Source organism: Schistocerca piceifrons, chromosome 9, assembly GCF_021461385.2.
Source record: "Schistocerca piceifrons isolate TAMUIC-IGC-003096 chromosome 9, iqSchPice1.1, whole genome shotgun sequence".
Taxonomy (NCBI): domain Eukaryota; kingdom Metazoa; phylum Arthropoda; class Insecta; order Orthoptera; family Acrididae; genus Schistocerca; species Schistocerca piceifrons.
The window spans coordinates 104,006,474-104,019,577 of NC_060146.1; the positions used below are offsets into that span (position 1 = coordinate 104,006,474).

At 44.4% G+C, this 13,104-nt stretch overlaps 1 protein-coding gene and 1 non-coding gene across 2 annotated transcripts in view; both read right to left on the bottom strand.

Annotated features, from left to right (window-relative positions):
* Positions 1-13,104, bottom strand: part of LOC124716739 — a 257,768-nt gene that overhangs the window by 42,384 nt on the left and 202,280 nt on the right. Inside the window, exon 4 of the mRNA XM_047243282.1 lies at positions 8,639-8,790. Coding sequence (XP_047099238.1) covers positions 8,639-8,790 — 152 coding nt within the window. The remainder of the gene's footprint in view (positions 1-8,638; positions 8,791-13,104) is intronic.
* Positions 354-427, bottom strand: Trnat-ugu. The gene has a single exon. It is a non-coding gene; the product is annotated as a tRNA-Thr (tRNA).

Sequence of the window (13,104 nt, forward strand, 5' to 3'; positions counted from 1 at the left end):
CAAGAACGGGACAAACGACGACTGAAGAGAATCATTCAACGATATGAGCTTTCGGAGACGAAGGCCCACTCGTGTACTCTTGATGACTGCATGACACAAAGTTTTATGCCTCGTCCGGGCCCGTCAATACCGACATTGGGCTGTTGATGACTGGGAACATGTTGCCTGGTCGGACGAGTCTCGTTTCGAATTGTATCGAGCGGATGGACGTGTGTGGCTATGGAAACAACCTCATGAATGCGTGGACCCCTGCATGTCAGCAGGGGAATTTTCAAACTGAAATGATAATTAAATGGACATCCTAGCTGCGAACAGGCGTTGATGTACTTCATTGGGGACATGTTGAAAATGTGTCCCCCGACCGGGACTCGAACCCGGGATCTCCTGCTTACATGGCAGACGCTCTATCCATCTGAGCCACCGCGGGCACAGAGGATAATGCGTCTCCAGGGACTTATCCCTTGCACGCTCCCCGTGAGATCCACATTCTCAACATGTCCACAGTTGAGTATGATGGGCAAACATCTATTAGGCGCACTACGAATGTAGTGGTGTGGACATGTTGGGAATGTGGATCTCAGACAGGTGTACCAGTTTCTTTGGCTCTTCAGTGTTTGTGTTCTGTAGCGGTGCAAATGCGTAAAATAATTAATCAATCATGGGAAATAATTCGGAATAGAAATGAGATACAGCTGTGTGTTTTAGATAAATATTGTAGGTGGCAAGGAGGGTCACATATTGCTATTAATGGCCGTTGCCTGGAACGTAACTCTTAAGACATTTTGGAGGTAAAAGTGATTTTTTAAAAATGGGACCCTGATATTTGATTCAAGATTTGAAAAGAGCGGCAAATTTTACGTATAAATTGATACATTATTCAATGTCACGGCTAATTCAATGAAGCAAATACGTTTTTAGATCTAATAGGAATTAATTTAGAACAGAGCGGGAATACAGCGAAGTACAATGCAAGATACAAGCTGGAAGGGGCATCCCGAGGGAATCAGAGGCGAATGGACTCATTTAACGACTTCTAAACCAATGATCTAAGTTTTAGTTATGTTTGTTCTGTCTTGAAAATGCCACAATAGCGTTTATACGCTGTGATGTATTGCCAATAAACAGGTAATTACAACTTACAGTTTAAATCTCTGTTTACGCTTTCCAAATCCGACGTCACAAGTAGAGGCTTCCATGAAACAAAACTCAACCTTAGAATGGCTTTCGATAATTACCTTTAAAATCTTGGTTGTTGGTAATGATACGTGACCCTTATTCCTCTTTCCAGTTTGCATCTGACAGTGTATTTTGCTGTATTCCTCCTGTATTCCGAGTTAATCCCTATTACAAATAAAGACATATTTGTTTATTTGAGCTCGATTGAACCTTGCTATGACCTTTTCAAATCTTAGATCAAATATTAGGGTAACCATATAGAAAAATCACTCTAAGCTCAAAATAACCTTGAAAATCACTTTCAGGGTCACGGTCATTATCAACACTGCGTCTCCTACGACTTTTATGCATAACATTTTGCTGTGTCTCATCTCCATCTCAAGGTATTCCCCATTATGGATTTCTTACACACTTCTAGAGGCTGTAGAGGGGGGTTAGAAGATCGAGTCTAACGTAAGGACCCACGTCCGGAAACGTCATCCTACGATGCTATGGATCGTGAACGGGGACGCGTTATGCAGGTCTTGGTGTCACTCGCGTCCATCTAGAGAAGTTTTTAATGAGTTTAACGAAGGCGATGTTGGCCTGATATATTCGACGATGCCCTTTGGCTAGATTGACTAAAGGATCCTTCTAAGAAATACCAAATGAAGATAACCTGAAGATGCCTAAATAAGGCAAAACGCGTAGTTGAAAAATAAAAAACTAAAATTTCAACCAAGACTGTTTTTAAACAATACTGTTAAGCACTGGTTTGCTGTATGCCACATAAGGGTTGGAAGAATTTCTATAGAATATTATCGCATGTTCCAGAACACAACTTCGTAACAGCAAACATTGTATTGATCCGCAATCCAGCAAAACTGTTTAACCGATGAGCTTTGTAACATAGTTAAGACAGAGAACCAACTTATCGAAAAAAAGTGTATCCGTTCATATGGATCACCTATGTAAGCAAATAATGTTTTTGCGAGCGAACAGTTTTAGCAACAAAAAAATGACTTAGTTCAACAACCAGATCTGCCAATACAGAATACCATGTGAAGAAAAAATAAGTAAGTCCTTTGATATGACGACGAACCAAGACGTGAGCATAAACTTCGTAGCAGAATTCCTACATCTGCATCTACATCTACATACATACTTCGCAATCCACCATACGGTGCGTGGCGGAGGGTACCTCGTACCACAACTAGCATCTTCTCTTCCTGTTCCACTCCCAAGCAGAACGAGGGAAAAATGACTGCCCATATGCCTCTGTACGAGCCCTAATCTATCTTATCTTATCTTTGTGGTCTTTCCGCGAAATATAAGTTGGCGGCAGTAAAATTGTACTGTAATCAACCTCAAATGCTGGCTCTCTAAATTTCCTCAGTAGCGATTCACGAAAAGTACGCCTCCTTTCCTCCAGAGACTCCCACCCGAGTTCCTGAAGCATTTCCGTAACACTCGCGTGATGATCAAACCTACCAGTAACAAATCTAGCAGCCCGCCTCTGAATTGCTTCTATGTCCTCCCTCAATCCGACCTGATAGGGATCCCAAACGCTCGAGCAGTACTCAAGAATAGGTCGTACTAGTGTTTTATAAGCGGTCTCCTTTACAGATGAACCACACCTTCCCAAAATTCTACCAATGAACCGAAGACGACTATCCGCCTTCCCCACAACTGCCATCACCTGCTTGTCCCAATTCATATCGCTCTGGAATGTTACGCTCAAATATTTAATCGATGTGACTGTGTCAAGCGCTACACTACTAATGGAGTATGCAAACATTACGAGATTCTTTTTCCTATTCATCTGGATTAATTTACATTTATCTACACTCCTGGAAATGGAAAAAAAAACACATTGACACCGGTGTGTCAGACCCACCATACTTGCTCCGGACACTGCGAGAGGGCTGTACAAGCAATGATCACACGCACGGCACAGCGGACACACCAGGAACCGCGGTGTTGGCCGTCAAATGGCGCTAGCTGCGCAGCATTTGTGCACCGCCGCCGTCAGTGTCAGCCAGTTTGCCGTGGCATACGGAGCTCCATCGCAGTCTTTAACACTGGTAGCATGCCGCGACAGCGTGGACGTGAACCGTATGTGCAGTTGACGGACTTTGAGCGAGGGCATATAGTGGGCATGCGGGAGGCCGGGTGGACGTACCGCCGAATTGCTCAACACGTGGGGCGTGAGGTCTCCACAGTACATCGATGTTGTCGCCAGTGGTCGGCGGAAGGTGCACGTGCCCGTCGACCTGGGACCGGACCGCAGCGACGCACGGATGCACGCCAAGACCGTAGGATCCTACGCAGTGCCGTAGGGGACCGCACCGCCACTTCCCAGCAAATTAGGGACACTGTTGCTCCTGGGGTATCGGCGAGGACCATTCGCAACCGTCTCCATGAAGCTGGGCTACGGTCCCACACACCGTTAGGCCGTCTTCCGCTCACGCCCCAACATCGTACAGCCCGCCTCCAGTGGTGTCGCGACAGGCGTGAATGGAGGGACGAATGGAGACGTGTCGTCTTCAGCGATGAGAGTCTCTTCTGCCTTGGTGCCAATGATGGTCGTATGCGTGTTTGGCGCCGTGAAGGTGAGCGCCACAATCAGGACTGCATACGACCGAGGCACACAGGGCCAACACCCGGCATCATGGTGTGGGGAGCGATCTCCTACACTGGCCCTACACCACTGGCGATCGTCGAGGGGACACTGAACAGTGCACGGTACATCCAAACCGTCATCGAACCCATCGTTCTACCATTTCTAGACCGGCAAGGGAACTTGCTGTTCCAACAGGCCAATGCACGTCCGCATGTATCCCGTGCCACCCAAAGTGCTCTAGAAGGTGTAAGTCAACTACCCTGGCCAGCAAGATCTCCGGATCTGTCCCCCATTGAGCATGTTTGGGACTGGATGAAGCGTCGTCTCACGCGGTCTGCACGTCCAGCACGAACGCTGGTCCAACTGAGGCGCCAGGTGGAAATGGCATGGCAAGCCGTTCCACAGGACTACATCCAGCATCTCTACGATCATCTCCATGGGAGAATAGCAGCCTGCATTGCTGCGAAAGGTGGATATACACTGTACTAGTGCCGACATTGTGCATGCTCTGTTGCCTGTGTCTATGTGCCTGTGGTTCTGTCAGTGTGATCATGTGATGTATCTGACCCCAGGAATGTGTCAATAAAGTTTCCCCTTCCTGGGACAATGAATTCACGGTGTTCTTATTTCAATTTCCAGGAGTGTATATTTAGAGTTACCTGCCATTCTTTACAGCAATCACAAATCCTGTCCAAGTAACCTTGTATCCTCCTACAGTCACTCAACGACGACACCTTCCCGTACACCACAGCATCATCAGCAAACAGCCGCACATTGCTATCCACCCTACCAAAAGATCATTTATGTAGACAGAAAACAACAGCGGACCTACCACACTTCCCTGGGGCACTCCAGATGATACCCTCACCTCCGATGAACTCTCACCATCGAGGACAACGTACTGGGTTCTATTACTTAAGAAGTCTTCGAGCCACACACATATTTGGGAACCAATCCCATATGCTCGTACATTAGTTGGGAGTCTGCAGTGGGGCACCGAGTCAAACGCTTTCCAGAAGTCAAGGAATATGGCATCCGTCTGATACCCTTCATCCATGGTTCGCAAGATATCATGTGAAAAAAGGGCGAGTTGCGTTTCGCAGGAGTGATGCTTTCTGAAGCCGTGCTGATGCATGGACAGCAACTTCTCTGTCTCAAGGAAATTCGTTATATTTGAACTGAGAATACGTTCGAGAATCCTGCGACAAACCGATGTTAAGGATATTGGTCTGTAATTTTGAGGATCCGTCCTTCTACCCTTTTTATACACAGGCGTCACCTGCGCTTTTTTCCAGTCACTCGGGAATTTACGTTGGGCAAGAGATTCGCTTAATATCACCTCGCAAAGAAAGCTTCTAAACAACGTCACAGAAACTAAAATATTAACCGAATAAGAAAAATGAAACTCAGTGTTTATATCGCCAATTTCGTTCCTTCCAACTATATTACATTTCAGATTCAAAAGCTTCCAATTTCCGGTAAGAGTAGCTTACAGTGTGATAGAAACATTACAATGTTGGCGGAATAGATTTAAAAGAACCGCGTTTCTCGCTTGTTTACGTGTTGAACAACCACAGAACTTATTCATCTTTGTACACGAAAGTAAAACGTCTAACGCAGTTTATAAGAAAATTCTTTGTATACGTTAGATGCTATGCAAATGAGGTGATTAACTGGAGTTTTATTCCAATTCAGAAAACAAATCGAAAATAGGCCAAGCGAGGGGAGTCAGTTTCGATTAGAAACATAGAACTCGATTATCAGGACACCCCATAGTCAGTCCTAATGCGAAACTTCCTGGCAGACTAAAACTGTGTGCCGGAACAGGACTCGAATCTTGGGCCACTGCCTTTCGCAGAAAATGCTCTATTTACTGAGCTATTCAAGCACAAGTCATGAAACGTGTCACATTGAATACTTTCTGCCAACAGTGTTATTTTACCCACGTTTAATAGTCCTGATATTACTTTGGATGGAGAGTCATCGACAGATGTAGGAGTGTACCAGGAAAGTGTGTTGGGTCCTGTTCTGTTTACGTTGTACATTAGTGACCTGGCAGACAGTAGTAAGATTTCAACGAGGTGCAAATATTGCGAATTGTTTTAAATATTCAGAGGCGTAAAATCGTTGCAATTCATAAAATTACAACATCAATGAATCGCAATTGGAATCAGTTAACTCATACAAATACCAAGGTATAATAATTTGCAGGGATATTAAATCAACGATTATGAACGCTTAGTCATAGGTAAGGCAGGTGGCAGACTTCGCTGACTAATAGGGTACTGGCAAATCAGTCTACAAAGGATATCGATTAAAAAAACTCTCACAACACATCCTAGAATATTATTCAAAACTGTGGGACACATACCAAATCAAACTGACAGGGGATATTGAACATAAAGAAAGTAGAGCAGCACAAATAAGTACAGGTTTGCATGAATCCATAGGAAGGCGTCAAGAACATTCTGAAAACACTGAATATAGACTGAAGCGCCAAAAAACTGGTATAGGCGTGCGTGTTAAAATACAGAGATATGTAAACAGGCAGAATACGGCTCTGCGGTCGGCAACGCCTATACAAGACAACAAGTATCTGGTGCAGTTGTTAGATCGATTTTGCTGTTACTGTGGCAGGTTATCAAGATTTAAGTGAGTTTGAACGTGGTCTTATTGTCAGTACACGAGCGAAGGGACACATCATCTCCGAGGTAGTGATGAAGTGCGGATTTTTCCATACGACCATTTCACGAGTGTATCAGGAATCCGGTAAAATATCAAATCTCCGACATCGTTATGGTAGGAAAAAGATGCTGCAAGAACAGGGTCAACGACGACTGAAGAGAATTGTTCAACGTGACAGAAGTGCAACCCTTCCGCAAACTCCTGCGGATTTCACTGCTGGGGCATCAAAATGTGTGAGCGAGTGAACCATTCAACGAAACATCATCCATATGGGCTTTCGGAGTCGAAGGTCCACGCGTGTATCCTTGATGACTGCACGACACAAAGCTCTACGCCTCGCCTGGGCCCGTCAACACTGACATTGGAATCTTGATGACTGGAAACATGTTGCCTGGTCGGACTAGTCTAGTTTCAAATTGTATTGAGCGGATGGACGTGTACGGGTATGGAGATAACCTCATGAATTCATGGGCCTTGCATGTCAGCAGGGGACTGTTGAAGCTGGCGGAGGCTCTGTGATGGTGTGGGGCATGTGCAGTTGGAGTGATATAGGACCAATGATACGTCTAGATACGACTCTGACAGGTGACACGTACATAAGAATCGTGTCTGATCACCTGCATCTCATGCCCATTGCACATTCCGACGGACTTAGGCAATTCCAGCAGGACAATGCGACACCCCCTCACGTCTAGAATTGCTACAGATTGGCTCCAGGAAGACTCTTCTGAATTTCAACACTTCCATTGGCCACCAAACTCCCCTGACATGAACATTATTTAACATATCTGGGCTGCCTTGTAACGCACTGTTCAGAAGAGGTCTCCAGCCCCTCATACTCCTACAGATTTATGGACAGCCCTGTAGGATTCATGGTGTAAATTCCCTCGAGCACTACTTCGGATATTTGTTGTGTCCATGCCACGTCGTATTGGGGCACTTCTGCGTGCTCGTGGTGCCCTAAACGATATTAGGCAGGTGTACCAGTTTCTTTGGCTCTTGAGTGTAGATGCCAACCATCGTGCCAAACCTTTTTTTACGAAGTGTCAAGAACCAGTATTAAGTGGAGAACCTACCCATATATGTCCTTCAACCCCATATGTATCAATCTCATAAGAAAGAAGAGACAAGATTGAATTCCTTATAACAGAGTGAAGGCATTTAGGGAGTGTCTCTTCCCCGCAATACATGCGATCGAGAAGGGAAGCAGCCATAATACGTGATGCACTTTGATGTAACCTCTGCCAAGCACCTCACAATAGTTTGCAGAGTATAGATATTGTTATGTACATAGTTCCGCGTAGTCAGCGCGTACACAACTTTCCCAATAGAGCGTGCCCCGCTAAGCACAACAGTGCAGGCGCAGCGCTCGTCCGTCTCCGCACTACGAGATGGCGCTGTCTTAGAGCTGGACCAAATTCTGCTTCCGCCGATCCGCGTATTAATATGTAACGCAGCCAATGAGATTGCTGCAAACGTTGAACCTTTTCTCCTCGCGGATCACACTCGCGCAGTGATACCTGAACGCGTGAGGTATTATAACGAGTGTACAGACCTCCGATTAGTCAGTCTGCATTAATCTGCATTAGTCTGCATTTGTCTGTACCAGTCTATAGTCAAGTTTCAGTCTGCGCCTAATAAGATTACCATATTCCTGTAGATAGCCATGAAGATAAATGAACAGACACTTTGTCAAGTATCAGAGATATGTGAGAATAAGATTTATGTACCAAGACCAAAGGAACTTCAGAGTGTCAATTGTAAATAGCATCCAGAACCAAGTTAAGTTATTTTTACGCTTGTTAATATTCTAATAAATGTGTGTGAAAATTAATCAAGTTCTGTTTAAAGTTGGTCACCATCAATCTGCTACTCTAAGCGTGCAAGTGGCATTTCTATCGTCTGACCTAACGGCAGAAGATAAACAAGCCACGATAAGACCACGAGACATATTGCTGACACTCGCCTACTTTGTTAGAGCGACAAGTCAAATAATCTGATGGTGTGTGTACCGAAGGTCTTACAGTACGCACACCACAGATATAGATAGAGGTGTAGATGTATGGGGCAACAATAGAAACTCCGAGGATGGAATGTCATTGGTATATAATGTGCGGTCACGCACTCTAAGGGTTTCTGCTGAGAATAAAAGTTGAAATCATGGCGTGTACTTACTGGAGCAGTCCTGTGACGAAGACCACTTCTTCTTGTCGTCGGCGGACAGCTGGGAGTGCTGCTTGCGGATGGAGCGGCCCCAGCCGGCGGTGAGGTTGCCCAGGCGGGAGAAGGCGCGCTTCACCATGGGCGACGAGGGCACGCTTTTGGGCCTGTGGCAGTCACAACAACACACAGCTCCTCACCACACGAGGGACTCTCGCCAGGACCTGGCAGGCAGCGGCGGACCAATGGCGGAGGCGGATCAGCAGCGTGCCAGCCATAGCTCTCCCACGGGACTACGCGCGCGCACTCCTCGCTACTCCCGTGGTGGTCTCCGCTAGGAGGGGCATGCAGGTCTGGGTCTGGGGGAGTCAGCTCAGCTCCAGTCCAGTACCACTCGCTATTTCTCAACCTGTACCACTTCCCTGGGCTAGAATGTATGCCCTTCCACTATACGAATGACCCACAATTGCAGCTCAGTCATAGAGGTTGGGGAGCAACACCAATCGGGCCAAGTCAGCTCCATTCTCTTACGTTAGCTAGTTGCCAACCCGACATCATCTCGACAGAACATATTTTTTGTTCGCTTACATAAAAATTGTTCCTTATAATCCCAGACATTGGGAAGAGAATCCTATGCTCGGGCAAGTCAGCCTCATTTCCTTACAAGGGAACCTCTCCATCGCACCCCTCTCATATTTAGTAACAAGTTGGCACAGTGGCTTGGCCTGAAAAACTGAACACAGATCAATCGAGAAAACAGGAAGAAGTTGTGTGGAACTATGAAAAAAATAAGCAAAATATACAAACTGAGTAGTCCATGCGCGGGATAGGCAACATCAAGGATAACGTGAACTCAGGAGCGCCGTGGTCCCGTGGTTAGCGTGAGCAGCTGCGGAACGAGAGGTCCTTAGTTCAAGTCTTGTCCGCAGCTCGTGGTCGTGCGGTAGCGTTCTCGCTTCCCACGCCCGGGTTCCCGGGTTTTATTCCCGGCGGGGCCAGGGATTTTCTCTGCCTCGTGATGACTGGGTGTTGTGTGATGTCTTTAGGTTAGTTAGGTTTAAGTAGTTCTAAGTTCTAGGGAACTGATGACCATAGATAAGTCCCATAGTGCTCAGAGCCATTTGAACCATTTTAAAAAAAATGCCTCTTCCCTAGCTCTGTGGAAACGCGCTAACGTGAGAGAAAGCGACTGTTATTTCCTTGGGAGTGCTTTCCACGACCCGCCTCGCAGCTGGAATGTGTTAAGCCAAGAGAGAAGAAGGTTTCCTTCTTGAACCAATGAACATTTCTGAACAATTGAACGGAACACATCAATTTCGGGAAGACGTGACTCAACATATTACCAGCGGGGCGCAGAAGGCCTCTGATCAATTACACAACTAAACTAAACAAAAAAAAAAGTTTTCCATCGTGTGAAAAGTTTAATGTATTTTATTTTATTTATGATTATCAAATCCACAAGAAAACCTAAATCGGGCAAGGTAGAAGAATCTTTTTACCCATTCGCCAAGTGTACAGGTTAGGTGGGTCGACAACATATTCTTGTCATGTGACGCACATGCCGTCACCAGTCTCGTATAGAATATATCAGACGTGTCTTCCTGTGCAGGAATCGGTTGACCTATGACCTTGCGATCAAATGTTTTCGGTTCCCATTGGAGAGGCACGTCCTTTCGTCTACTAATCGCACGGTTTTGCGGTGCGGTCGCAAAACACATACACTAAACTTAGTACAGTGAACAGAGACGTCAGTGAACGAACGGACAGATCATAACTTTGCGAAAATACAGAAAGTAAAAGTTTCACTCGAGGGAAGACTTGAACCAAGAACCTCTCGTTCGCAGCTGTTCACGCTAACCACGGGACCATGGCGCTCCTGAGTTCACACTCTCGTTGTTGTTGCCTATCTTGCGCATGGACTACTCAGTTTGTGTATTTTGCTTATTTTTTTTCATAGTTCAACACAACTTCTTCCTGTTTTCTCGATTGATCTGTGTTCAGTTTTTCAAGGCCTATCCACTGTGCCAACTTATAACTAAATCTGAGGGGGGTGCGATGAGGAGGTTCCCTTGTTAGTATTAGATAGTTGTTATCATCATGTATCTAGGTCATATTATGTGTCCTCTACAGTACAGATATCCTTGGAAGTTGACAAGAAGATCCTAATGGTGTCCAAGTCAGCTCCATCCCCTTCCTGATAGATGGTTGAAAATGTATGTTGTCTACCACAAGAATGGTTCTGAGAGCCTCAAAGTTGGAAGGAAGCTCCTTAAACTGGTCAAGTAAGCTCCGTTTCCTAGCTATTATACAACATTAAACCCAACATCGCCTCTACAGATCATATTGTTACTCTACTGTACCGATGTTCCTGATGGTTTCAGAACTTATAAACAAAATCCTAATCCAGTCAATCCTTTAGTCAAATTCTATTTGCTAAATCTCAACCCACAAACAATTCCCTAGATTTCAGTGTGAGTCTTCCCATTGCACAAACGATAGTCACAGAGGGTGGAAAAGTAAATGTGCCTAAAAAGTCAGCTCTACCCTTTGTGTGTTATCTAGTAGTCAGACCTACATCATCTATACAGATCACATTCTGTGTCTTCTGAAAGTCTCAGAAGTGGTAAAGCCAGCTCCATTACCTATCTGTTAGCTAGCTGTCAACCCAAAAGTATCTCTACAAGTAACACTGTCCGTCCTCTACCGTACAGACAGTCCCAATAGGCTCAGAAACTGGAAAGAAAGTTCTAATACCGGACAAGTTACATTTATTTCAGTACAACGTCCTAATTTTCAACTCATAAGCATGTCCCCCATAAGCATCCACTGTATGTCGTTCTACAACGTGAATGATCTCTGATAGAAGCTGACAGAGGATGGACAGGACCACCCGATATTGTCTTTTCAGATCATAATGTGTTCCTCAGGTACAATGCCCCTCTAACTTGGAAGTTGGATGAAAGCTCCCAAATCTGGAAACATCATTTCCCTTCTGATAACTAGTAATCATGCCGGCAACATTTCTTTGGATCATACTGTATGGCCTCTACCATACAAATATCCCTTATAGCCTCAGAAGCTGGAAATGAGATCTCAATTCTGGTTAAATCATTCCCATTCCTGAATTTGTCTACATATAAACTACTGATATTCTTTTGAAAAGATATTATCGCTGTAGCTGTAAGCCCATTATTTATAGGCACGATCACTTTCACAGCATTTTAGCTGCATCATCAAATGCAATCTGTACAAATTGGAAGACATACTGTCAGGTCCGGTGATCTTGGAGGCCAGTAACGTAAGGCTGAATCATTTGGTCCAGTGCGACCGATCCATCGTTCAGTAATCCTTAGAGTTAAAAATTCCCGCACTTCCAGATGCCAGTGTGGCGGTGTCCCATCCTATTGGTAAATGAAATCGTTCAAATCAGTCTCCAACTGGGGGAAAAGAAAGTTCTCAAGCCTGTCCATATATGTGCTTCCCGTAACAGTGTCCTCGCAAAGAAAAATGGACCATACACCTTTTCCTGTCTCTTTATATAATTATGAAAACCGGTTGCTGCGCCAATCAGCCTATCATGAAATGGAATAAGCTTCCTAAACATGTGTCGCAGTTGGTAATTTGTTTTAATGTTTGCAGGGGATAATATTCAGTCGTAGTTTTTTTTTATTAATTTCCACTTTTGTTTCAGCTAATTACAGCTCTAGGTAGTTCAGTGTATGCAACGGAGCCTCGGTCTATCGTTCCAAAGTTTTGGTCGAATCTCTACTATATTGTGATATAATTTCTGTTCATTTCTTTGTATCAAATTTGATATCATGTTTATGTTAGTTTCTGGAGGATATTAAGCATTCTACATCTATGCGCCGTGATTAGAACAAAAAACGATATTCGAGAATTTATTTCTTTTTGACTTCATTTATTGCTGTTACTCCCCATCACGAGCAGCCACAACGAAAGCTGCTACCATTAATGAGCTTTGTTGAAAATTTTGTTGCTAAATCAATAAGAACATTGCGAATTTAGAGTTACTGTATTCCACTGGTTTGCATATACGAGTAGCACAAAGTAGAAGGCTAATTTACACTCTCGTATAGCAAGAAATCAGCAAGCGTGTTCCTCGGGGCTCCATGCTAGAACCATTTCTTTTCGCTACAGGCATTAGTGCCATGGGCATATTACGGCCCGTCGCCTTTCCCTACCTATTATTAACATTTACAAAATGTAGTCAATCATTATACTGTGCATTTATTATCATTATTATGATAAAAGTTGATATCAATGTTGTTTTTCATTCTTGAATTTTGTTGTTCCATGTTTTAATACTCTGTTTTGTAGTTCTGAGTGAACTACGATGTAGCCTGTGATAATGTGTCATTAAAAATTTAGTAAAATGTGAATAAATAAAGAAGAAAACGCCACTTTACCAAAGGAAAAAGAACCGGAGCAGTACTAGCTTAGCGATCGTACTGTATACCAAA